The sequence below is a fragment of the Raphanus sativus genome, chromosome 3 (genome assembly GCF_000801105.2).
Source record: "Raphanus sativus cultivar WK10039 chromosome 3, ASM80110v3, whole genome shotgun sequence".
NCBI lineage: Eukaryota > Viridiplantae > Streptophyta > Magnoliopsida > Brassicales > Brassicaceae > Raphanus > Raphanus sativus.
Window position 1 is genome coordinate 4,263,016 of NC_079513.1, and position 27,178 is coordinate 4,290,193.

The 27,178-nt window shown below is 33.7% G+C and overlaps 5 protein-coding genes and 1 long non-coding RNA gene across 7 annotated transcripts; 2 read left to right on the top strand and 4 right to left on the bottom strand.

Annotated features, from left to right (window-relative positions):
- Positions 1-19: 19 nt before the first annotated feature.
- On the bottom strand, positions 20-1,322 carry LOC108844492 (uncharacterized). The gene is made up of 2 exons (XR_001948466.2): positions 1,092-1,322; positions 20-413 (listed from the first exon to the last, which is right to left on the bottom strand). It is a non-coding gene; the product is annotated as an uncharacterized LOC108844492 (long non-coding RNA).
- Positions 1,323-1,686: 364 nt separating this feature from the next.
- On the top strand, positions 1,687-3,637 carry LOC108846844 (protein BEARSKIN2). The gene is made up of 3 exons (XM_018620040.2): positions 1,687-2,066; positions 2,287-2,564; positions 2,928-3,637. The coding sequence occupies exons 1-3, from the start codon at positions 1,901-1,903 to the stop codon at positions 3,507-3,509; spliced, it is 1,026 nt and encodes a 341-aa protein (XP_018475542.1). The 5' UTR covers positions 1,687-1,900; the 3' UTR covers positions 3,510-3,637.
- A 62-nt stretch (positions 3,638-3,699) lies between these two features.
- On the bottom strand, positions 3,700-5,391 carry LOC108846434 (chlorophyll a-b binding protein CP26, chloroplastic). Its single transcript, XM_057005951.1, is given in 8 exon segments — positions 3,700-4,002; positions 4,005-4,080; positions 4,174-4,308; positions 4,404-4,577; positions 4,656-4,710; positions 4,790-4,854; positions 4,856-4,875; positions 4,969-5,391. Coding segments are annotated over 8 exon segments (885 nt in total). The 5' UTR covers positions 5,159-5,391; the 3' UTR covers positions 3,700-3,832.
- A 4,912-nt stretch (positions 5,392-10,303) lies between these two features.
- On the bottom strand, positions 10,304-13,656 carry LOC108846150 (sodium transporter HKT1). Its single transcript, XM_018619371.2, has 3 exons — positions 12,470-13,656; positions 11,608-11,832; positions 10,304-10,671 (listed from the first exon to the last, which is right to left on the bottom strand). The coding sequence occupies exons 1-3, from the start codon at positions 13,543-13,545 to the stop codon at positions 10,452-10,454; spliced, it is 1,521 nt and encodes a 506-aa protein (XP_018474873.1). The 5' UTR covers positions 13,546-13,656; the 3' UTR covers positions 10,304-10,451.
- Positions 13,657-15,632: 1,976 nt separating this feature from the next.
- On the bottom strand, positions 15,633-16,415 carry LOC108846803 (uncharacterized). Its single transcript, XM_018620005.2, has 2 exons — positions 16,152-16,415; positions 15,633-15,994 (listed from the first exon to the last, which is right to left on the bottom strand). Exons 1-2 carry the CDS (start codon positions 16,358-16,360, stop codon positions 15,790-15,792), a joined length of 414 nt encoding a protein of 137 aa, XP_018475507.1. The 5' UTR covers positions 16,361-16,415; the 3' UTR covers positions 15,633-15,789.
- A 6,617-nt stretch (positions 16,416-23,032) lies between these two features.
- Positions 23,033-26,629, top strand: LOC108846318 (uncharacterized). Of its 2 annotated transcripts, none has more exons than XM_057005965.1 (2): positions 23,033-23,285; positions 26,229-26,629. In XM_057005965.1, exons 1-2 carry the CDS (start codon positions 23,164-23,166, stop codon positions 26,476-26,478), a joined length of 372 nt encoding a protein of 123 aa, XP_056861945.1. In that variant the 5' UTR covers positions 23,033-23,163; the 3' UTR covers positions 26,479-26,629. The 2 variants fall into 2 exon arrangements, with proteins under 2 accessions (XP_056861945.1, XP_018475045.1); XM_018619543.2 differs by having other exon boundaries at positions 23,047-23,285; positions 26,232-26,629.
- Positions 26,630-27,178: the final 549 nt, after the last annotated feature.

Here is a 27,178-nt window from a genome sequence, read left to right on the forward strand (position 1 = left end):
AACAGTTTGTTAGACAAGATCTTAGTGAAAAACAAAAGCTTAATCCCCAAAAGATAAAGCAAAGACAGTACAAGGCTTTTGAGAGAACTGTTAGAGTGTTTCTAAAAAAAAGGAGAACTGCTAGAGAATATTCTCACCTTTCCTAAACATGATTGATCTATTTTTTCTAGATGATCATTATTGTCTTTCTCATGTTCCTTATATTGTGAAGTTTCTCCTCTTGTCATCCAATCTCTGTGAAACCGTTTGAGAGCACATGCCTCTTCCTCACGTGGATTATTAATTGTTTTAACCTCAATTGTATGAACTCAAAAAGATTGTAAGAAAAGAATCTCGTCTTCTAGATAATGTCATCATTGTAGAAGTTTTGTACCATCTTAGGCTTTAAGTAAAATGCTTCCTTCATCCATCACCTGTAAAATTTAGGCAGTTAATAGACTCATTTTAATATGTCTTTCACCAAAATATCCACACTATATTATTTTTTTACTTTTATGACTTCTAAAACGGTTTAAGTTACTAATGTTATGGCAAAAAAATATTTATAAAATGATTTTCTGCAATTTATTTAGTCAATACTTATAGGTACCTCATAAAATCTTAAAAATAAACTCTCCTCTATCATAAATTTATACCTCACACTGTTTTTAAAAAATTAACTAGAGCTTTCAAAAACTAAAACCCATTATCAAACCATTCAAACTTTCCTTGTTATCTTTGGAGAAAATTTGTTGAAACTGTGGATTCATCATGCCAAAAGGGCAATGAAGAGGTAGTCGTTTTTCTCTTTCCAAATATATTTCTGAATAGTGAAGTGCTACATTATCACTGTGTACAGCTAGACATCTTACGTTTTTATATGTGATAGCTAGACAACATACAAATACAATCGACACAATTGTTTATGTAATTAGGTTACAAAGTTGAAGATCCTATAATTAACCAATTTTTATATTGTTTTACGAATTTCAACAAAGAAAATAAATAGTGAAGGTCAAAATCTAGTTTTCTTACATAGCTACTATAAGTTTTATTATCTTAAATATCAAATCCCTTACTCATTAATTCATCAATAAATAAATATATCTTACCATATATGTATATGAATGTATGTATGTATTGCTTGCTTGCTTGAATCAATGCATCAAGTTAACAAAACAGATAGAAAGCTTGAAAATTAGAGAAACGAAATAAATCAGAAAGAGTCGGAGGTCATAGATAGGCACATGTGATGAATAAAAGCCCTAACCTTGGCCATTGCCTAGTGCATGGCATATTCATATGCATGTTTTAACCTCATATAAATATATGATCTATATTCTTGCTTTATTGCATATCTCTCTTACGTTGTTCCTCTTTAGTTATCTTATTAATTAAATACTGTCTAAGTGTATAAACATGATCAACCATATGATCCAAGTTGAAGATCCCCATACCCAGACCATATGGTTCTTTAGCTTATAGATCAATCAAAAGTTGAATACGGGGTTAATGATACTAATAATATAGTGCTTAAATTTTTATCGGGATCGTTCATAAATGATAGTAAGTCAACATTGGCGTAGAGACACATGAAGCAGTCAATTGTACGCAAGTGTACCAAACGCTTCAACACAAGGCGCGCTAGAGACATTATATTAAACTAATTAAAAGTCATATTAATCTCCGGCGAGTCTTGCTTTTTACGATAGCTTTTGAGCATCTCCGGCGGCGTGGTCACCGGCCGTCAACATCAACATCAATAGCAACATGCATCATCATACATTTATATACCATTTTATTTACTCCGTTGACAATTAACGTGAGTGTGTCTATATAAATATAATCAAGAAGTTATAGCTGCTTAGAAAGAAAGGCAGTGCTTGAATATTGAGAAGCATAAACACGAAAATAAACCGAAATGGGTTCGTCGTCGAACGGAGGAGTGCCACCTGGGTTTCGGTTTCATCCGACAGACGAAGAGCTTCTCCATTACTACCTAAAGAAGAAAATCTCTTACCATAAGTTTGAGATGGAAGTTATCAGAGAGGTTGACTTAAACAAGCTCGAGCCTTGGGATTTACAAGGTATTATTTACTTATTTAACCCATTTTCAACAACATATCACAATTTATTGCTTGTTGTGAATCTCACATCCATACCATTTTCACTAATTGTAGAATGATTTATTGAGATAAAATACTCATAAATTTTCATAGCCTTCCATTTCTTGATTATCGGATATATACATGAGAACACTAGGAGTATTTTTGCATATTCGCTAACTTTGTATTTTTTTTAACCCAGAGAGATGCAAGATAGGGTCAACTCCGCAAAACGAATGGTATTTCTTCAGCCACAAGGATAGGAAATACCCTACCGGGTCAAGGACCAACCGTGCTACTCATGCGGGGTTCTGGAAGGCAACAGGACGAGACAAATGCATAAGAAACACTTACAAGAAGATAGGAATGAGGAAGACACTTGTATTCTACAAAGGAAGAGCTCCTCATGGCCAAAAGACTGATTGGATCATGCATGAGTACCGTCTTGAAGATGCTGATGATTCTCAAGGCAACCCTAGTGTATGTCTTTCCAAATCTTTGACTATACTTTATACATATCTTTCTTTTTAATTTAGGCATATCATCAAGAAATTATATCATACATAATTATCACTTGAGCCTTTTTTACGGGATTTACGGGTGTAGTATATAATCCGGCTTTAAACTATCTATATACGTATATAAATTAAGGTTCTTGATTTCTACAAAATTCTTTGTAAAACATTTTGATAAAGAATTTGCAATCTTGAAATAGTTTGAGACAGCTATGTGTATTATGACGCGTTAAATTCATTTAATTGGTTAGGAAGTTTTTTTTTTATTGGTTAGGAAGTTGGTCTTTGTAATTAATACATTTGCTACATATATTATTTGATCTTGTAGGAAGATGGATGGGTGGTTTGTAGGGTATTCATGAAGAAGAATTTGTTCAAGGTAGTGACTGAAGGAGGCTCAAGCATTAACTCAACGGACCATTACAATCATGATGCCTCCAACAACACCAACACGCTCCAAGCCCGTAGTTTCATGCACCGAGACAGTCCTTACCAGCTAGTACGTAACCACGGAGCCACGACCTTCGAACTCAACAAGCCTGACCTTACACTTCATCAATACCCACCAATCTTCCATAAGCCACCTTCCCTTGGATTTGACTACTCTTCAGGGCTTCCAAGGGATTGCGAAAGTGCGGCTAGTGAAGGGCTACAATACCAGCAAGCGTGTGAGCCGGGTTTAGAGGTTGGCACGTGTGATACAGTGGCTAGTCATAACCATCAACAAGGTTTAGGGGAATGGTCAATGATGGACAGGCTTGTGACTTGTCATATGGGAAATGAAGATTCTTCTAGAGGGATTAGGTTTGAGGATGGTAACAACAATTCTTCGTCTGTTGTCCAGCCAGTTCCTGAGACGAATCAGCTTACGTTGCGAAGTGAGATGGATTTCTGGGGTTATTCTAAATAGATGTTTATGTATCTTATGAATCAGCAAGTGTTGGTGTGTGGTCCTGATTGCATGTTCTATTTATTTAATTTAAATATTTGGAAGCAAATTGCTTCATGAGACTCAAATATATATATATATTTATTGTTGGAATGAATAAATACAAGATTGATTAGGTTATTGTAGTCATCATGTATTGTTATTTTCTTAGAAGCATGATAAATACCCATTGCAATATATCAAGAAGATGAAGATGGAAGTTTGTTTTCACAATGTCAATAGAAATTGTCATCAAGTAAAGTCTACAACGCAACTTCAAAGCTCTTCTATAAACTAGAAATGGCTTAAAGAGTAGGAGCTCTCTCAGCGGTTCTAGCTATGACGGTAAGCAGATTGTTTCTAAAAGGATCATTGAGATGCTTTGAAAGGTTCTCAACAGGACATTCTCCAGCAAGATAAGCTTGGATGAAAAAACCAAACATCGCAAACATGGCTAATCTCCCATTCTTGATCTAAGAGCTCCTTGTTCAGGGTCCTTAGCAAGTCCCAAAGGATCAAATGGACCTCCTGGATATAGCTTGTCCTCAAAATCCTGCCAAAGTTTTTGCATTTCAAGTTGAGCTGTTTTCCACATGATGAATTCAAAAGGAGTATAGTATAATAGTTAAAATGTAGAGTGATATACCAATCTGTTGGTGATTCTGTAGTACTCGGCTTCACCGAGGAGAACAAACACAGCAACTACGGCAAGAACAAGGTTGATTGGGATGTTCTTGCCAAAGTAGTTCAATGTGTTTCCATCAAGAAGCAGAGCACCAGTCTGCATCCATCACATAACACATTTCTTGCATTGTTACATTGAATATAAGTGAATTTATGTTCCTGAAAGATGAGAAGTAGACAGAAAAAAAAAACGTTGAACCAGACGGCTTCAGGACCACAGTTAGCGCCATATTTGTTTAGAGCTTCAGGACCACAGTTAGCGCCATATTTGTTTAGAGCTTCAGGGATGATGAAATCAGCTGCTCCCAACATAGCCCATCTCGCGTGGATCAACTCAAAGGCGACCACATTCATTACAGAACCAGTCTTAATGACATTATTCAACTCTGAGACATGAGAGATAGAGATGGGAATAAAGAAATAGGTTTAAAGAAACGAATCTACTTACTTAGCAAAATTCTCAGGCTTTTTGCCAAGTCCAAATGGATCATAGCCATAGCTGCAATTCAGATCAATAAAACCTTAAATACCAAAGCCAAAGTAAGTTGTACATAAAGAGTCATGGAGAAGTGTCTTACTCTCCAGCAACTTCACCATTCAAGTACTCTGGAATCTCTGATCTGTCCAAAAGACCATCCGGCAAAGAAAATTCTCCTGTCAGGACCTGTGCAAACACATTCACAAGAGGATTAATGAATATTTAGAGTAAGAATGAGGACAAACACGACGATTTGAAAGGGAAGCAGAAGGCACATACCATACCACTTGGTGAGTTCATCGTTAGCAACAGAGACGGTCTTGACCTTGGCAGGAGCACGCTTTTTCTTGGAGAACAGAGCAACTGTCTTGAAGGTAGCCGGGTGCGATGACAATGGAGCAGACGATCTTGACATTTCCCTGAAGTTAAGGGGCGTACCAAGCATTTCCGAAACACCCACAGACGCCATCTTTCTATACCAAAGTTTCAAGCTTCTTACTCTTTTTCAAGACACTATGAAATGCTAAGTGAAAGGAAGGAAGAGACGAAACTGCTACTATAAGGTAAAGGGTAGGATTCGTTCAGGGTTTTGATTGGTTCAGATCGAAAATGTGAAATATGATTCTGTGCTCTTTGCTCATGTGGCTCATAGATTGGTCTTTGTTGGATAATCTGTTTATTTCCATATCTTGTGTTTTTCTTTGTGTTTTTTTTTTTTTTTTGCTAAAATTTGGGTGTTTTTCTTTGTGTTGCTAAGCTTAACCTATAGTACAAAACTGTACAAAGACACATGAAATCTCAACTGTTAATGTCATCCACGTGTCTTTCACAACGTTAGTAGTGTTTACGGAATATTTCTAAACGCCAAAACGCAACCGTTAGGAAACCTCAAGTAGGATTGTGTTTTCTAAAATCATCTCCAATAGAATTTTATTTTTATTTAAACGTCAGATATAAAGTTGTTGTAAAATATAGTAAGGTATATACTATATCTAATGTTTTATTTATATATGTGTTTGGTCGATGGAGACAATAGAGAGACATGATATTGAATCGCTTTGCTTTTTGGTTAGTGGTGGTGTTGAGAGAGAGAGAGAGAGAGAGAGAGAGAGAGAGAGAGAGAGAGAGAGAGAGAGAGAGAGAGAGAGAGAGAGAGAGAGAGAGAGAGACAACTGTCCTTGCAATATGATTAATCATCACTTTATAATACTTCTTCTTAATTATTCATCTTATATCACATACAATCTCGTTAAAAACATGTTCATAGAAAAACTAGATGGGCTAAAAATGAGGGGTGGACCAAAAAATCGAAACGAACGGAGTCAAACCAAACCAACCGCACCGAAACCGATCCAAACCAAACCATAATCTATTACCAAATAGTTCGGTTTAAAATTTTTCCAATCCGAACCAACTAAACTGATCCAAATTAAACCGAACCGATAAACCAATGAATTTTTTGTTATCATATGAATTATATATACTAGCAATATACAATATAGTAAAATCTAATAATAAATTCACTATTAACTTTATTAACGATGTTGGTTTTATAAATTTTCTATTTATTTTAATTAAATTTGGTTTGATTGTGTTCTTATATTTTTTTTATTTTAAAAGTTTTTGTTTCAGTTTTATATTAAATTTAATTTACATAGTTTATTTTTAAAAGACATTATTAACGATGTTTTTATTTTTCTATTTACTTTAGTCAACTTTGATTTGATTGTGTTTTTATCAACTTTTTGTGTTTTAGAGGTTTTTGTTTCAGTTTTAATTTGGATTTAGTTTATATAATTTATTTTTCATAGTCACATGATTTGCTGATCATGCGTTTATATTTTAAATTATGATTGTTCTTAAGAAACTAAACTCGAGGAAACCCGATTGAACCGAACCAAAACACAAACCAAACCGAACTGGAACTGATCTAAACAAAAATAATTATGGTTTATTTCAGTTGGAAAAATTCTAGAACCGAATCACCCACACCGACGAATCCAAACCAAACCAATAAAATAACCGAAGTGCCACCCCTAATAAAAACTATGATGAGGAAAGAAGAGAAGAAGAGTACTGTGATGTAATCTCCCTCTGAGAATAATGGACATGCTTTTCTTCAGAGGTTATACAAATGCCGTATTCTGACCACATACGTGTTTTCAGAATGTTTAGTGAGAATAGTCTTGGTGAACAAGTCAGCTGAATGATGAGAAGGATAATACGCAGAATGACAACTATCCTTGCAAGATGATTAATCATCACTTTATAATACTTCCCCTTGATTATTCATCTTGTATTACATACAGTCTCGTTAAAAATTATTCATGGAAAAACCTGATAGGATAAAAACCATGATGAAAAAAGGAGAGTACTGTGACGAAATCTCTACTGTGATGAAATCTCTCCCTGAGAATAATGGAAATAGATTTTTTCATAGTTCATGCAAATGCCGCGTTCCGATACCATAGACGTATTTTCAGAATGTTTAGTGGGAAGAGCCTTGGTGAACAAGTCATCTGAATTGTCGCATGACTGTACATACTCGATTTTCACTTTTTGATTTTTCTTAAGCTCTCATATGTACGAGAAAAATCTTGGAGGGATGTGCTTTGTTCTGTCGCTCTTGATGTATTCTTCTTTAAGTTGAGCGTCACAAGCAGAGTTATCTTCAAAAACTTTTGTTGGCTCATTTTTAATAAATATTCCACTTTTTTCTTGTATGTGATGACTCATTGACCAAAGCCACACACATTCTCGACATATTTCGTGAAGTGCAATAGATTCTACATGATCTGAAGAAATCACAACCATAGTCTGTTTTTGGGAACGCCAAGAGATCGCAGTTCCACCAATTGTAAAAACATAGACGGTTTGCGATCGACCCTTATGAAGATCTGATAAGTATCATGCATCTAAAAATCAACCATACCAAACTCGGATTTTCTAAAATACATTAACCCTAAATCAATTGTACCTTGAAGGTAACGTAATATATGCTTTATTTTGTTCCAATGCCTCCTAGTAAAAACATAACTATATCTTGCAAGTAGGTTAGTAGCAAAAACAATATCAGATCTTGTACAATTTGCAAGATCTAAGAACCCACCAATAACACTCATATAAGATACTTCAAGATCCAATATATTTTTGCTATCTTCACAACGCCTAATTAAAAGGATCTCTCTCAACATCGAAAGATCTATTTACCATTGGAGTACTCAAAGGAGTCACTTTGTCCATATAAAGCGTTTCAATAACTTTTTTGTATAATTTGATTGATTCTCGGAAATGCTTTATCTGGAGCCCTAAACAAAACTTTATCTTTCTGAGATCTTTCATTTTGAACTCTTCTTTCATATGAGTTTGAGCATCATCAACCTCCTTTTTAGTACAAATTATGGATAGAAACTTATGGTTGTAAATTTGTGTGGTTGCCGTAGCTTAGAATTAAGCCATTCCTGAATTATCAAACCATACATCCTTAGAGAAGCTTCTCCTGGAACGATGCATGCATCTGGTGGAGATTCATAGATCAGTTGTTAATTTTAGAACATGACCTCACTTGGATTGTAGGTACTGTCCGAAGCTCACTGAGTTTCTTGTGGATGATTTTGGACAGAAGCCTTTGGAAAAGCTTTTCCGCTCTATCTGTTCAAATCTGATTGTCCTGCAAGAAAATTTTGGTGCTAAAGAAAATCCGAGTGTCAGGAAGATCTTATGGATGAAACTCCAACCAAGAAGTTACCAGAATCAAATTTTCTCCTTGAAAATCTTTAAAGGATTAATCCAGTCCCAAGAGTTGCAAATATATATAGTCAAGAGTTAATTTTGTGTCTAGGAATGTTGACATCGCTGGAAGAACTAGATCTCAGTCGGACATCACTGCAAAATCATCCAAATTTCATTGGATATCTAAAAAATCTCCAAAAGCTTCATGTTGTGCATCTCTTTCTAAGATACCTGACAGTGACACTATTCAATGAGCTCATGTCATTGAAGAAAATATTCTCAATGGGAGGTGAAGGAGCTACCTTTAAACCTCGACCCACTACCACATTTGACTGAATTTTATACAGGAGAATAACATCTAAAAAACATTCTGAGTTCAATTGGTGGATTAAATTCTCTTTTCAATCTTGAGTTGGATTAGACTGATATTCAAACTCTACCAAAAGAGATTGTTGACTTGCACTTCATTCGAAAACTTGAGTTCAGGAACAAGGCCGGCTCAATAGAAACATGGGTTTATGGGCAAATTTTTTTTTAGGCCCTTCCATTAATATATTTATAAAAACAAATGTTATTAAAAAACTAAATACTTAAAATATTGTAAAGTAGCTAATCTATTTGATTTTTGATTAATAATATATTTTTAAAAGTTTAAAATAATATACTTTATGATATTATCTAGTTTAAATTTAATAATACATATTAATAATAAAAAAAGTTGACAAAAACTAAAAAAATGAAAAAAATATATTTAGAGGTGGGTCCTGGGGCGGTCAGTCCACTGCAACAGAAGTAAGTTTTCTTCATTTCTATTAGATTGATGTCTATTCAAAATCCTCTATGTCATTTAAGAGATACTAGATCTTGACCCGTGCGACCGCACGGGTATTAATTTTCTGTTTTAATTTTTATTTATTTATACTAAATGATGTATTTGTAATACTTGATCGTTTTATATTGACTACGTTAGGGATGTGTATTTGGATACCCACTGATTCCGTTAAAATCCATTTGAGTTTGAGTATCTAGAGTTTAAAGATTTCAGCAACATTCAAATATTTATAAATTTTGGTTTCGGTTTGATTCGGATATTTCCGGGTTCGGTTCGAATACAAATAACCCGTTTGAATTATTTTAAAATTTTCAAAATTTATATATATTTTAAATTTCTCAAAACATATAAATTTGAGTAATGTAAGCCAAAATATCTAAATTAAAAATTAAAAAACAGGTTGAACTTCAATATTTGGATGAAGAATAAATATATATGTTAAATATTTTTGGTGTTTGATTATTGTTTATCTACTTTATATGTTTACTTTTGACTATTTTTTATATTTTCAAATAGTTTAGACAACTTTAAGTTGACAAAAAATAACAACTTTAAAATATCATTAATTGTTGAAGAATAAAAAGACAAAATACATTAATCTAACTAAAAAGACAAACATTAAAATAGGAAAGAAAAAAAAAACACATTAATCTAACTGAAAAAGACAAACATTAAAATAGGAAAGAAAAAGAAACACATTAATATAACTAAAAAAGACAAGCATTAAAATAGGGAACTTAATTTAATTCTCAGTGGCATAGAAGTGTAGTTAAATTTGAAAACTAAGGGTATTTTTATATGTGTACTTCTGTTTTAATAAGATAGATAAAACAAACATACAAAGCAAAAGAACGCGCTTGCGCGGGGTGCCGATCCCTGGTAATGAGAGTCTTAACTTATGTCTTATAAACAATGATAGATAGGATGTCTATTAATACTGAATACAAATATATAAAATAATATAACTAATTAGTTGATGTCGGTCAAGTTGAAATAATCATTGGTTTGATATTATTGTCTTCTAACAAGAATTAATTACCACAGCCAAGATGATATTGGACTCCATGCATTGTTTTTTCATTATTTCATTAACTTTTCTGATATCAACGATCTATGCAAAGTTGCAAACTATACGAAAGCTTATATAGTAAATCACCCATAAAGAGACATACAAGATTTATTTTATTTTAATTATATATCATATGTCAGAAGACGAGGGATAAAGTATCCACCCTCGACCAGATTTGGCTGTGAACTGCTTAAGCCTACCATAAAACATTACTACTATTAGTATGATCTTTCCACTGAAACTCCATCTTCCTACAAACCCATAACCTGCATCTTCACAGCCACCATCACCGACGTTCAAGCGCCGTTCACAGCTGTACCCGGTCGTGAACCCCACATTTCCATATGCACTGCCAAGATGATATTTAACTTTTTGTTTCACTAACAAGTATATAGATTTTTCATGAAGTTAATAGTCTAGGAGTTTAGACTGTTTAGTATATGAAAGTGTCTTTCACAAGGCCGAAATATTAGCAAAAGAATAATGGTGTTAATCTTATCAGTCTCACATATCTGTCGATCGGTTGACCATGACTATGCCTAATCTACTTCATTGTCTAACTTAGGGATAGACATAAAATCCGGAACCCGAGATCTAAACCGAACATGAACCTGAAAATCTGATCTGTTAACCGATCCAAAATGTAAAGTTACCGAATAAATTTTGTAAGGTGATACAAAACATATCTGAACTTAAAGTGTTATTTTTTTGTGAACAATAAAATAAAAGAAAACCAAGATGAAACTATGTGAGATCTATCTCATGAGCCCCATATCAATACACGATTTGAGACAAAAACTGAGACAGATCTCAGATTGTTTATATCTGAACTGAACTGATATAATCCAAGTTCAAATGGTATTTAATTACTTTATGAACTTTAGGATGTAAACTTTTTTTACCGAATCTTAAGTGTTATTATCAAAACTTTATCTGTACTAGTAAATAATTAGAATGAGACCTGAGACCTAAGAGTGTAAACTCAAAAACTTAAAATGCTTAGTACGAACTGAGATGGGTAACACCCATGCTTAGTCTAACACATTATCATATGGGACTTGAAAGGTGCATAGTTAATTCTATTGCTCTTAGTTATTGTTGGCCTTTTTGTAACTAATATGGTGGGCTATTCTTGCTAGCTTTTTAATTAAAAGATAATTCATCCAAAGAAAACTTCACTTTTGTGATTTATAGGTGGATCTATGCATCTTTAGAGAAATACGAAGAGAGCCGTTCAAAAAAAAAAAACGAAGCGAACCCGAATATGATAATAGAGATAATATACCTGATAACTTCAAGAGTGATGTTAAGAACGTTGAAGTTGAGTGGATCTCGTCGTAAGTTTTGCCTTTCGGTGATAGAAATGAGAAAGATGCATATCACCAAAAAGGCAAGTTGTGACACAAAGAGCCCACTTTTCTTTCCTTCCTTTTCATATCCGGAATCATTTTCTGTTTTATTCTTCTCTTTTACGGTGAACGGCATAAATAAAGTGTATGGGGGAAGGTACCTTACCAACGCACGAATTTTTTTTTAGAACATAAGATAACATTTTTCTGGGTAAAAATAGATGCTTTGTGCATATGATGAATTGGAATGCTGTGACATTCTCCACTACCTTGAAGCGACACTTTTTACTGGACATATATGCTGCCTACCACATTCTCTTGTATCCTTTTAGTGAAGATATTCCAGTTACGTGACATACGTCTAATTATAAAGGACTTCAACATAACACTTAGGTAACTAACTCTTTTCATTATACTAATAATGTCTTGACTAACGAGAATTTTAACCTTTTTTCTATGTTTCCAGTGTTAACATTTTTGGGGAAAACTTGACAAACTTACCTACATTTCTCTTTTTGTAGTGAGAAAATAATTAAACTCCACAAAAAGGAGTCAATTGTTAAGCTATTAGTATTATCTAAGCCAACACTAATCTCCTAGAATTATAACGTAGCTATAGGTATTTAAACTATTTAAAATTTATATATTTTGGTTATTTACAAACTTTGTACGTTTGATATTTTTTGTATTGAAAAGTCAGCCAACTTTCTAGGCTGTCAATGATTGAGGTTAGATCTAAATATTTTGAGTCCATGCAAATGCATCGATATATATGAGAAGAGAACTGAAGTTACTCACATCATGAGGATGAATAGTATCAAAATAGCAGGGGAAAGTGTGGAGAGGTCGACAATTGTTTCTCCAGTATGTCTCGAGTTTACCACTTGAAACAACGATCCAACCAACTTCTCATACCAATTCATTCCTGAAAGAGACTCCGAGTTCCAAGCAAAGATGCAGAAGAGAAGAAGTTGTATCAAAACAAACCCTAACACCGTCAATCCTAGGAAAACACAAAGACGAACGGAGACTAGATGAGAGTACCCCATCTTCTTGCGGTTCTTGAGAATAAAACCAAACTCCTCACATTTTGTGGTCTTACTTAATCCCCATATTAGCAACCGCAAGAAGCAAGGGAACAAAGTGTTCCCCATAAATACTAAAGGGATTAAGAGCCAGAGGAGACCCGTGTTCTTGCGAAAGATGATCATGTTCTCATTCGTGGGAACAAATCCGCATGTTGCGAAAGTCGATACAGTTGTGAAGATAGAGAAGGTGAGAGGTGATATTTCTTTGGAACGAAGAATATCTCTTGCCGTTTTAACAAAGCTTACGTACACAAGAAGCAACATAGAGCCAGCTATGTTTGTTACAAGATGATAGCCAATAACCACCGAGTACAAGCACTTAGACGCCTTTTCATTGATCTGGCTAGGAATCTCGTGACGATGAGTAACATTTTCCTGGTCAAGACGGCGATCCTCGATCGAATGGTCTGCCTTGAAAGAGGCGATAAGGTGTCTAAGCTTGTTATGAGGAAAGACGAATTTAGTGAAATGGGACAAGTAGAGATTGAGAAAGGAGGTGAAGATCGGGCCACCGATAAACATGAGTATAGTGAGGATGATAAGTTGGGTGTTGGAGAAGACTTCCATGTCGACAGTGGACATGGAAGATACTGTGATGGCAGAAACAGAAGTGAAGAAGGTGTCCAAGTTATGAGGACGTGAAGTGGTTCTTGGCTTAGAGACCTTGAGTGCCAAGAACCCTAAAAAAGAAAAGGACAAGAAGTAAATGAAATTGAGGAAGCAGTAGCGAGATTTATAAAGTTGCGAACGGATTTTGCATAGTTTTCTTCCTGCAACTCTATCCATTTTATTTCTTGAGTCGGTCTAATAAATTATAATTTGGTACTGTGTGTGTTTATATATTACAGGGACATGAGAATTGTCAGCCACATATATTATATATGATGACTGATACTAACACGACAGCATTGTCTAGATCAACCCGTTGTTCCGATTCTGAGATTTCTCTTTGAGTCTCTTTTCGGCTTCTTATGGTATTGATCCAACTGTTGAGATGACTAGTCTACTACGTGAATATATTCTCTTTCTTGATACAATTGAAAGAAAACGTGCATATTTAGAAAAATCGCATATTGCAACTATTTTGACTGTGACTATGACTAATATTTCGTGACGTCATCAGAAAATACCAACAAAAAGTCATGAAAATAAATCGTGGTTATACGTTCTTAACCAAAAAGATGTGACAGATAGTGGTCACACAAGCACAATTTAGTCACGTTTTCGGGGCAAAAAAAATCACGATTTGATCATAATTTTTTTTGTGTCTGTTTAGAGTTAGACAATAAATTTTCGTGTCAAATCCGTGGTTAGATCTAAATAAAATTGTGTCGAACTTTTCAAGCCCTCATCAATCACCTATAAGAAAATTAACAACAAGAAGTTAGACAATTCAAAAGTAAGACAATTCAAAAGTAAGACTGCTAGGGAAAATCTTCCAACTTACTTGGACTTTGTATCACCAACAGCTATCACTTGCTAGTTATGATACACTTTGCTAGGTTTACCCATACACCTTTTCTTTTGAGTGTTAAAGCTTTGGATCTTTGTGATGAATAACGGAAACTTAAAGACACAAGATTTTTCACCCAATTTCATTACGGTACTTCTGGGGTGGGATCTCTCTCCCACAACTTCCACTAACAAGTAAAACTTACAAGTTCCAGTCACTTCTCACTTCTTCGAGAATGACTAAAGAGATTACAGAAAGAGAGTACAATACCAATATATTCTAAGAACACAAAGACTCGAACTTGTTTCTTCTCTTGTCTTTGGTAGCTTCTCACTCTCTGACTACTTCTCTCTTGTCTCCTTCTTGTCCTTTGCTCAGACTTCAGGTCTTTCCTGACTGCCTTTGAACCTTTTGCTTGCCTCTCTCTAGATTTTGTGGAGTTTCTTTTGTCTTCCCTTTTCTCTGCTCTATTCTTTTCTCGATCTTTTGATTTTTCAGATCTTAATTTGGGGCTTAACTTTGAGGAAATTAGGTTAGAGACTTATATATAGAGATTTCTTGTACCCTAGAAATCATAGCACTAAAGGGCTTCAAAACACTAAAACCTAAATATAACAGCTTTCCTAGAGCATCAATGTGCAAGATGCACCTTTCATGAAGTGATCATTTCAGTGCTCTAGATAACTTCGCATATTTTCCTATAGCAACAAAGTGCTGAAGACAAGTTTCTGAATTAGGCACTTCAGACCCGTAGGTGAAACACAGACAATGCACATAACCAACAAAGACAATTGAAGTAATAAATGAGAAAGAGCTTACCATATTATACGGATCTCTGCAAAGTGATTTGGACCTAAGCATAAACATTTAACTAGAACATCCAGTAAAATAAGAGCAAACAACAAGAATCGAGGATAAATCCTAACGGTGGCCAACATGAGACCATTTCACCTAAATTGGTATTTGCAGTCCTCATGTTGTTGCAAGAGCTCACCACCTAATTGGTGAAATTCAACGCCTTCCTGCAATCACATTACCCAAATAGGTCCACGCGTGATCCAACACAAATTTATTAATTCCACACACTTGTCTGCTGACTACCTGCGAGGATGCTTTGCTACGTGCTCCCACAAGGGAAAAAAAAAACACAAGCTCAATGGAGCTTTGTGGTAAGTTACCACAATGAGTTTTTCATTACTTTTGTTTCTTCTATTTAGTATGATGTTTCTATTTAGTCTAATTTGTGCAGCTCGTTTAGTCTGATGCTTCTGTTTCTTTTTCAGGTTCTGTTTAGATCCTATTGTACAGAGCAACATGGCAAGGACACTACTGGTGGTAGTGGTCAAGCTGGAAGCATGTTCCAAATGAGAGCACGGCTAAGTGTTGGCACAATTTCTTTGTTAGTGCCAGAAACAGGAGATTACATTACGAGAAATCACTTTAGATATCGAAGCAAACAAATCCCAGCAATGCATAGACTGATACATGACACAAAAAATTAAGTATCCACAACATACAAAGACAGTGAAGCAATATCAAACATATCACCAATATGCGGAGCAGAAGTAAATAGCCATTCACTCGAATTGGTAGTGCTTATCAACAGCAACAGAGACGTCCCAAGTGCAACTCATTCCTTTAGGGAAAACAACAAAGTCGCCTGCTTCGATCTCCACGCCTTCATCGGACCCATCAGGGTACACTTTCACTTTCCCCTCTAGCAAGAAACAAGTCTCCTTCGCATCGTAAGTCCATGGAAACTTGCTTGGAGGACAACCCCACCTGTTCCATCATGTCGCCCACCAAAACCAAGAGATGGTAACAACAATAAAAAAAGCTTAAAAGACATCTTTTCCAGACAAGAAAAATGGATAAATCTTTGATGATTGTATGTACCAATTGGCTTCGAATCAAGAACTAAAGAGGGAGAAGGGCGTACTTGGGCCAATTACGAACACCTAGTTGGGTGAGTTTGGACTCGGGAGGATTCTTCTCGACAAAGATCCCTAATTTTTCAGTAGCCATTGACTCAGCTCGAATCGCAGCCATCGATAGTCTTCTTCTCGTGTAGGGTTTGTTTGATGTTCTTGTAAGCACCGGCCGGTAAATATTGATACTGGCTGAATCGATAAGACCAGTGCAGCCCATCTTGATACCTCTCTATTTTTTTTTCGTTTTGTTTAATTTCTCTGTTTTTTTGTAAACCAAAGTTTAATTTCTCTGTTTCCAACTGCACGTGAAACTTTATTTTGTCTTGGCATAACATAACCACATGTTTTGATTTTTTTAGGGGTATTACATGGTCCGTTCATGTCTCATCTCTTCGGCCAACAATTATTTTTTGGGAGAATTTGCGAAATAGTTATGTTTGGAATGTTAATCAAGTGCATGACTTTGACAGTATTAAGTAACTAATAAATATGCTTCATTTCATTCGGTTATACCCCTTACTCGACCAGGTCTTCGGTAACCAAGGAAACAACATGGAAAAGAAGAAAGGAAAGCTACCTAAGAGGAAGAAAAAACACTACATAAAAGGAAAAAGATAATGCTACATCACCCAAATTAAATATGGCTAATAATGAAGCCACATTATACAAATACAAACCAAATCATCTAAATTAAATGAGACCACATCACACACATACAAACCACATATGGTTTACTGTTTTCAGTAAACATGTGAAAGATGATAAAAAAATAGTTTGATAAATAGTGTAATCCATTGATTTGTGTAACACCACATTCATTTTTCTCATTCTATTTAAATTTAGGATCTATATTTAAGTTTATGGTTTAGTGATTATGATATAGGGTTTATTATTTTGAAAGGCCACCTCCACGCAAATGATAACACTAAACACTAACATGGAAATGTTAATCCACATCTGAGATATAAACAGTTTCTTTCGTTTTCAAATAATGACATTCACGAGGTTCAGAATACTATACTACATGGTGGATATAGTATAGTACTTTATATTGTACATGGAACTGAACTTTATTTCTCGTTCAATAATTCAGAAGAGTTTAGTAGCAAAGTTATATGGATGTTGTACTACTATATTATTGAATAGAATAGACTGACATTACGACATAGATGTGGTCATATCACTAATACAAGTAACAGAGTAACGAGGGTGAATTAATGAAACCTCCACCCAGATAATAACATTAAACCCTAACCTCGAAAAGACAACCCACATCCGAGATATACAGTTTTTCCCGTTTTCAAATAATGATATTCACCAGGATCATAATACTATACTACATGGTGGATATAGTATACTACTTTAGAGTGTACTAGGCACTAAATCATTCAATAATTCAAGGGATTTTAGTAGCAATGTTATATATGTGAATGTTGTACTACTATATTATTGAAAAGAATAGACTGACATTACAAATTTACAACATAGATGGGGTCATATCACTAATAAAAGTAATAGAGTAACGAGAGTGAGTTAGTGAAACTCAACCCAGATGATAAAACTATATCTTAACCCGAAAATTTCAATCCACATCTGAGATATAAACAATTTCTCCCGTTTTCAAATATTGACAATCACCATATTATTACATTTTTAAGAAATAATATAGAAATATATTCCAAATAGTATGATAACCTTACATAAATAGTTACATTACAAAATATATAGTATACTATTTCGTTCACCGAATATAGTATATACGTCGAGTTCATCTTCTTCAATTCTTCTTTTTCCAAACCTAATATGCAAAGTTAGGTTTGATTTAATATTCTTATGATTCTGATTTATTTTGAGTTTTTGTAGGTTTTGGTAACTCCAAGAATTGGTTACTAACGTTATTTTATACTAACAATTATATATTAGTTTATTTAATTAGATAACTTTTTATAAATTAATATAATAGAAACTGGTTAAGGATAACAACATATTTTAAAATAAAAATATTAATGTTGTTATCCAAAATAATGTTTATAAACCAATAAAATTGAAAAATTAAGAAATTTTAAAAAATCATAAAATAGTTCAAATTTAATTTTTATTTAAAATTTCTGATCTTTAAACTTATAATACATTTATTGATAAGCATGATGTGATCTTGGGCAGATTTATGAAGTTATGGACATTGAATACATTCAGAAATTAATCCATGGTGTTAACTAACATGTACAACCCATTTTTATCAAGTTACGAGCCAAAAAGTTTCTTAAACAAGTGGTAAGAGTGACAAAAATTGGAGATTAAATTGTATGGAAAGCTTCTCTCTCTTGCAACAAGGAATGCTTATTTCAAGAAAATTATCTCTCTTCCATGCACTGTTTTGTGATTTCCTAGACTATTAAATATCTAGCTTTGTGAGCAATTTTAGTTATATTATAAATAAGTTGTAATATCTATTGAAATGAATAAGAGTTTAGTTTATATTTTTGGAATCTTGAGAGTGTTTCTCAAACTTGTTTTCGATCGTGGTATGTCATATTTATTGTTCAAAACTTTTATGATTGTTGGTGTGTAATATCCTTCAATCAAACTCAATCAAACTTGGTGTGTCATATTCAAGGGAGATTGTTATAAGGTAAACCAGAAGCCATCCGAAACTTATGTGTGACCTTTCGACCCACATTGCTTGATCGTTTCTTGCTTTCGGGCTCTTTCGATGCAAGGATTATCAAGTACCAATTTCAGAGTGTATTCCTTGGGAGGTTCTCATCATTTGGTATCAGAGCCACTATAAAACCGGTATTCACTTCTGTTATCCATCATTTTCATATATCCATCTTCTACAAAAAAAAAGTTATTTCTGTTTTACAAATTTGCTAGATCGTTTGAGAAGTGTGTGTTCAAGTTTTTCTTTCTTCGGAGATAAAGATTTGAAGACAAATCTTTTTAAAGAGGAGGAGTATGATGTGATCTTGGGCAGATTTATGAAGTTATGGACATGGAATACATTCATAAATTGATCCATGATGCTAACTAATATAAGCAGCCCATTTTTATCAAATTACAAGCCCAAAAAATTCATAAACAAGTGGTTTATTTGCTGTCCAAGAAGAGTGACGAAAATTGGAGATTAAATTACATGGAAAACTTCTCTCTCTCAACCTAATACGGCGAATCTTGGTTCGAGCCCCGCTGGTCACACGAATATGGGATATTGCTTTTGGTCCATTTGAATGCCTAAGAAAGGGCATATCCGTGGGTTGTACCTCCACCCGAGGGTTAGGTTTGTGTCTTTAATATAGTCGGGTCTAACCTTTTCCGAATTTCAAAAAAAAAAAGAATATTCTCTCTCTTCCATGCATTGTTTCGTGATTTCATAGACTATTAAATATCTAGCTTTTCGAGAAAGTTTAATTCTATTATAAATAAGTTGTAATATCTATTAAAATGAATAAGAGTTGAGTTTATATTTTTGAAACTTTGAAAGTGTTTTTCAAACTTGTTTTCGATTATGGTGTGTCATATCAATTGTTCAAAACTTTTATGATTGTTTTGTGTAATATTCATCAATATAACTCAATCAAACTTGGTGTGTCATATCCAAAGGAGATTGTTATATGGTAATTCAGAAGGCATTCGTAACTTCTGTATGACCTTTCGACCCACGTCCTTTGATCATTTCTTGTTTTCGGGCTCATTCGATGCAACGCTTATTAAGTACCAATTTTAAAATGTATTCTTTGGGAGATTTCCATCAAAGCATATATAAAAGAATTATGTCTGTATATGCAGACAAAACATCTAGTATTTTTTATCTAGTATTTTTTATTTAGCTGTCTAATATAGCTATATAGCCAATCCCGCCAATTCACCTATTTGTTAAAAAAAAATTGTTTTCCTATTATAGTCCTCTACAGATTTCTGTTTTATTGTCCTCTCTTTTTTTTGTACGACCTCTATAACAGTCCTATAAAAATCATATTTATTGGAAAATGACAAGTGCTTGGGAAAAAAACAAAATATGTGACGTGTCATCGATCACGAGTACTAGAATAGCATCCACACCTTTTGCTTTGTTTGTCCTCTGGGTCGATTTTCTTCAACTTGTTATTGTCCTGTTGTCGGAAGTCTATTTCTGCCGTAGAAAAAATACCTAAATTTTTATGGGTAGTTAATAACCAAAATAAAAAAATATATTTAAGAGTTTAGCAAAAAATTATTTAAGAATTTAATCGTTAAATCAGATACCTAATCTTATGATAGCTGGTCGACAATTTTCAAAAAGAATAAACAAAACTATCTTATGATAGTTATTCTGAGTTATTTTTTGAGTTATGATATAGAATATTTGGTTGAATTTTCAGATTTTCGTTTTTAAGTCTACTTAAAAAACCTATGCGAAGTGTGGTGAGAGAGTAGGATCAAGAAGGTGGAAGGATCTCTGCTAATCGACGAAGCCAGACGCAAGAAACCTGTAAAAAGAAGCATGCAGTAAAGTATTTGGAAATAAAGTGGTTCTAGACAGAAATTAAAGAAGTCTTGGGCATTTCATTAGATAGTCTACATAGGACTTCCAAAGCACATATGTGGTTCAATGATTAATGTATTTTCTTTTGTAAATTATGGACGGACCAACTCATGGTCAGCAAAACTTCTTACCAAGGAAGGAAAAGATGTATGAATAAAATATGTGGCTCAAGATATACCGACATATGTGGTGTTATGTTTTCTGCTTTCACAAGACAATGTTGATAAACTAGAAAGTATGATTTCTAACTTTTAGTGGAGTTCAAAACAAGATGGTAGAGGTTTTCACTGGATCGCATTTGATAAAATTTACATCCCTTATGAACTGGGAAGTTTGGGTTTCGGGATCTCCATGATTTCAATATGACCTTTTTGGCCAAACAATTATGGAGACTCATACATTTTCATCTTCTCTCGTTGCTCGAGTTCTCAAAGGACAATACTAAAGGAATACCAGACTTATCACTCACCATTTTTTGGCTGGAAAAGTATTATGGCTGCAAAACTACTTTTAAAGATGGGGTTGCAGAAGACTATACAATTGGGACTCAACACGAATGTTTGGACAGAACCATGGATTCAAGACACATCTTCTTGTCCTCCTAAAATGGTGGTTCACATTACGTTTGCTAAGATCAAAATCGGTCATGAAGGAATCAATGCTTGAAAGATTCCGATGAATCTTTCTTCTCTAAAGAAAAAGAGAAAGCATGAGAAGTAAAACCTTGTATGAATCAAGCAACGAGTTGTTGGGAAAGATTACTCGATCTCTTAACAAATGAGTTTCCGGAAATACGAGAAAACAAGAAACCGTCGCATCCTAACTTCTCATCGTCTCGGCTTCTCTCTTACTTCTCACCAACAAGCAACCAAACCATCTCCTCCTCGTCGCGATGAGTCGATGACTCCAACTCCTCCTCGTCGCGATGAGTCGACGACTCCAACTTCTCCTCGTCGACGACCCCAACTCCTCCTTATCGCCATTATTCGATGACTTACACTCCTCCTCCTCGCCATGAGTCGACAACTCCAACTCCTCTTCGTCACAATGAGTCAACCAACGACTCCAACTCCTTGCCTTGTCGCCATGAGGCGACCACACTTCCTCCTTGCCAGGCGGCCATTAGGCGATGACGAGACCACGTCCTTCGCTTGTCTTGCTTTCACAACTTACTCTTTCGAGTCTTTACCGAATTATCTCTTGTTTCATCTCGATTGGGTTGCCCGTTTAAATTTTACGATAAAAATAGTAACGACTTGATTTCTCGTATAGTTTCAGATCGATCATATAAACCAATACCGATTAACTTGACACCATTGTTATTACGATCATTAGATTGGTTTTCATTATCCCAAACCACATTGTATAGCCCGAGAAGGTCTAAACTGCGACAGAATCACAATTACGATTTTAGACGAAAATGAACCTAAACCACAATGATGGTTTATCTGGTATTCGTAGAAGATAAATGGAAAGGAAGATAAATTTAAAGTTTTCAGAATAAACATGAAAATCTAGACGATAAGGAAGATTTCCGAAAAAGATAAATTTGAACAAATGATACATTTAATAAATTTTTACATATAATTTATTATGTAACTAAAACGAATTTCATATTAATAATATTAGATATATATATATTTGTGAAGTGATTTTTTGCATCTGGGTTCTCATGTTAAAAGTTGAGGTTAAAGTCAATGCTACGCTTAATGAATTTTTATATATAATTTATTATATAATTAAAAATCAAATTTATATTAATAATATTAGATTTAAATTTTATATAAGATAATTAATTATAAAATGTCTAATAAAATTTTCAAAAATCCAAACATATTTTAAAAAATAAGATAGCTCTTTTTTATATTGTGTTGTTATCGTGAAATAATATTTTATATTATAAAGTGAAAATAAGATATAAAATAATTTATTATTAAATATTAATCAATCAAAAACATTTGTATAAAGATATTTACCAAAATGAAAAAGTATTTCTAATATGTGGGTGACTCCAAAATTTCAACATTATAATAAGCGTATATATTTAGATGATTTTTCATATATAATTATACTGGTTTTCAATTAAAATATATAAACATATAAGTAATCGTAAAAAGATTATACCCGCATGTGTATTACCCAGTTACTACTTATTAGTATATATATAATTAGGATCTTATATCTAGGCAGAAGTTTTCAAAATCATTGTTTTATAATATCAAATTTGTAATTTTAACGCTAGTTATTTTAGAACTTTATTTCACTTGTTATGTTTTGAATATAATTAATTTATAGATATACAATATTATGTACACAAAATGCTTACACCGAAAAACGTTTTAAATGTAACCCTGATATCATTTTCGGAAATGTGCCCTACTACGTCTATATTACGCAACCATAATACGTATATACATACATGTCAAGAACTCTCTACCAACCACACATATTAATTTCGTCGTTGTTCTTCATTTAGTTTGAGTATCAATTCAACTATGGAACCAAATTGTGATTCGGTGTTCGCTCCTGCGATTCCCACTGATATTCATGGAGTCAAGATCTTGAAACAACCTTCGGATGCAAAGCTTGTTGAACTCGGGGTTGCTTCCTGGCCTATGTCAGTGTTTTCTGTACTCTTCTAAGTTTCTGTTCTCTTCATTGATATCCATATTTGTTTCAATGGTGTATATTTATAGAACAAAAACAAAAAAAAAGTTTATGTTCTCTTTTTAGTAGAGTTTGGGTGTTTTGGTGTTGATTTTACGTAGCAAGTTAATATTTTTCGAAAAAACAAAAAAAGTTTCCATCATTAAGAATTACTCTTACGATATGAAATTTATCTTTGGTAACAAAGATTAAGGTTTAGTTGTATCTGGATATACAAATTGGTTTGGGGTAAGCACTGACTGGTTTCACATTTAGGTGCCGACTGGTTTTCCTGCTACCACCCGCAAACGCAGCTTTTGTGGTTTATAGCGGTTGTTGGCGTTTCGAAACAATCACAGAAAACGCTACAAATCGCTTCAAACCGCTCCGAACCTCTTAAAATCAAAAGCTGATTCCAGCTAGCGTTTGCGGTTGCGGGCGGTTGCGGGAGGGTAAATTTTTTTTCTTTAAAAACAGAATAAATAAAAATAATACTAAAAATATCCAATAAAATTTTTCAATTGAAATAATAGAAATTGTAAAATGTATTCATATTATATTTCAATTTATATTATAAAATTCAAAACTAAAATATTTTCTATAAATTTTTTAAATTGAATAATATGCTTTTATAAATATAAATTTTATATTTATCATATTATTATGAATTTTAATATTTTTATAATTACATAAAATGTAAATATTGTTAAATTATTATTTAACAGATGTTGCGTTTTGTAGTTTACCAGTCATAAGAGTCCCGTAAACGCAACAATTTCTAACAGCTATACCAGTCGTACAAATCTCTAAAAAACGCTTAAAACCGCAACCACCCGCACCCGCAAACTCCCGCAACCGCAACCGCAACCGCTGCGGTTATACCAGTCAGGCCCTTAAAGGGTAGAGTGTTTCAGTTTTGTCCCAAGTTGGTTCGGTTTCTATTTTCATAACTGTTTAATACTGGAACTTTTTGAATATGATTTGAATCGGATATTTTTTACTTTCAAAATATGTTTGAAAATCTAAAAATATATCTAAGACCCGAAAATTTTCCTGAAAATCGATAAGCAAAAAAAGTTATATCAAAAATATTAATAATTGTTACCAAAAAAAATACTAACAACCAATTGCTTTGCTGTCCCCACAGAGGTCAAGATGTGTGGAATCAGGCCCGTCCTTCTCCTAAGGCTGGTGAAGCATTGGCTTCAGGCCACAAAATATAAAAATAAAATATAGACCACAATAACCAAAATTGTATGTAGCTTAAATGCTTTAGGAAAATAAGTTAGATTTTCTTGTCCCTAGTTCGACCAATGCCAAAACCATTCCATACACTTTTTATTGGCAATTTTATTTATAAAGGCCACATATCCTTGACAGGCTTCAAGCGTCATAAAAGTTTGGGACGGCACTGTGTGGAATGTTGGCTGTTTTAATTTTATGTTTGATAACTGAGATTAGGCAAATGTATTCGGTTATTCAAATCAGTTTCGGGTAAAAATTAATGGTTTTGAATATATCGGATATAGGAATTTTGGGCCATTTTGAATATATCACTTATCAGTTTCGGTTTCAGTTTGTTCTGAGTCTTTCGTAACTGTTTAACAGTCGAAACTTAGTAAATATAGTTCAGTTAGAGTATATATTACCAAAAATATACCTGAAAAAAAAAAATATATATATATATATACACACACACATAGGACTGGGCAAAAAATCCGAATCCAAAAAACCGAACCGTACCCGATCCGAAAAAGTAGCACCGAACCCGAACCAAAATTGATTAAATTTCGAATGGGTTCAAAATTTTGGTATTTAAAAAACCGAAACCGAACCCGATCCGAACCGAAGTATTTCGGGTACCCGAATATATCCGAAATAGTTTTATATACTTAAATATATAAATTATTTTTAGATATAATTTATATTAAAAACATTCAAAATATATAAGATACCTTTAAGTTTTCTAAAATACTAGAAAATATATGAAAATAGTAAAAAGTAAATGTTTAAATCGCTAAAGTATACTAAAAACACCAAAAATAGTTAAATATATATTGATTATCTATCCAAATATTCAAAGAAAACTAATATATATGTTAAATTTAGGTATTTTGACATATTTGTTATTAAAATTTATATGTAATATATTATCTTTCTTATAGATTTTGAAAATTTAAAGTATATAATGAATTTTAAAATTTTAAAAATAATTTGAATGGGTTATTCGAACTCGAACCGAACCCGCAAAGATCCGAACCGAACCCGAACCCACATTTATAAATACCCGAATGGTGCTGAAATCTTTGACCCCGAAAACCCGAAATCCGAATGGACTGAACCAAAACCCGAATGGGTACCCGAACGCCCACCTCTACACATATAGGAAAACCCAAATTTATCTTCAAAAAAAAAATTCAAAGTACTGAAATATACTCCTGATAAAAAACGTATTCAAAATATACTTAAAATACCCACGCCAATACCTTAAACTATAACATACACTTATATTTTTGGATCACTAAAGTAGCCGCTCAGATATTGTTTAATACCCGAAACAGAACCAATAACAATGTGAAGAACCTAAACGGTTTTTATCAGTACTTGGTCACGGGTTTCCAGTCTTAATAAAATGCCAATCTAACTAATTTGAAACTGAAGATTAGACATTCATTCAATTTGTGGAAGATTCAAAAAACCCTCCACAACAGCTAATTATGAATAAAATTGTAGTGGGAAGACACCAACAATAGCTTTAATATCCTGGTGCAAGAATCTGTTGGTATTCACAATATTATAACAAAATATTAAAACCATGGTTATGCCTGAGACAAATACAGTTTTGTTATTCTTTACTCAAACAATGTCTCTTTTTCTCTGGTGGCTCCTAAGCTTATGTCCTTGAATGCTTTAGCAGATGGGAAAGCATTCCATGCAAATTTCCATGGACGTTTAAGAAGACAGAGACGATGTACTTCTTGGAAGGGAAGGTGAAAGTAACTATTGACAAGCAGCACAAAGAAGAAGAAGTAGCCTTAGAGTTAATGGCAGGGGATTTGGTTGTGATTCCTAAAGGTATGACAGTTGTTGTGGATGTAACTGAAGCTGTGAAGAAACATTATTATAGAGACTTAGTGAAATCTGAATCACCATCGCAAGCATAGTTTAAGTGATTTGAACTCATATATTTTCCAATATCTTCATAATCAAGGCTTATAAAACTTATATAAGTGTGTTTGGGTGTATTATATTTTGTATATCATATGTTTGTTGAAGATAATCATGAAGCTTAACTTGGAGTACAAGTTATAGTTATCCTAAGAGTATTAGGATTAGGAAAACATAGTTCTAATGAGTTTAGGACTTATCATCTCGATATAAAGAGTTGCAAGAGTGTTGCATACCTTTAAGAGTTTTAGAGATTGAGTTTGAGAGCAAAGGTTTTTGAGTGTTTCCTTTGAAGAGTTTAATAAAGTGAGTTCTTTATTTGAGTTACAAAGGTCTTAAGACAATATTGTGGTATCAGAGCCAGGTTCGTGAACCATGGGAGATCTTTCGACAATTGTTAATAAACCTAAGGAAGTAGGAGGCTCATCATTCAAGTGCCCTATGCTGACAGCAACCAACTATACAGTCTGGGCAATTAGAATGAAGGTTGTACTCCAGCTTCACAAGGTTTGGGAAGTAGTCGAGACAGAGACAACTGAGGTCGACAAAAACACTATGGCAACCGCTCTGTTATTCCAAGCAATACCAGAAACCCTAATTATTCAAATTGGGAATCTGACTACGGCAAAGAAGATATGGGATGCAGTTAAGTTTCGTTATGTTGGTGCCGACAGAGTAAGGGAAGCAAGGTTACAG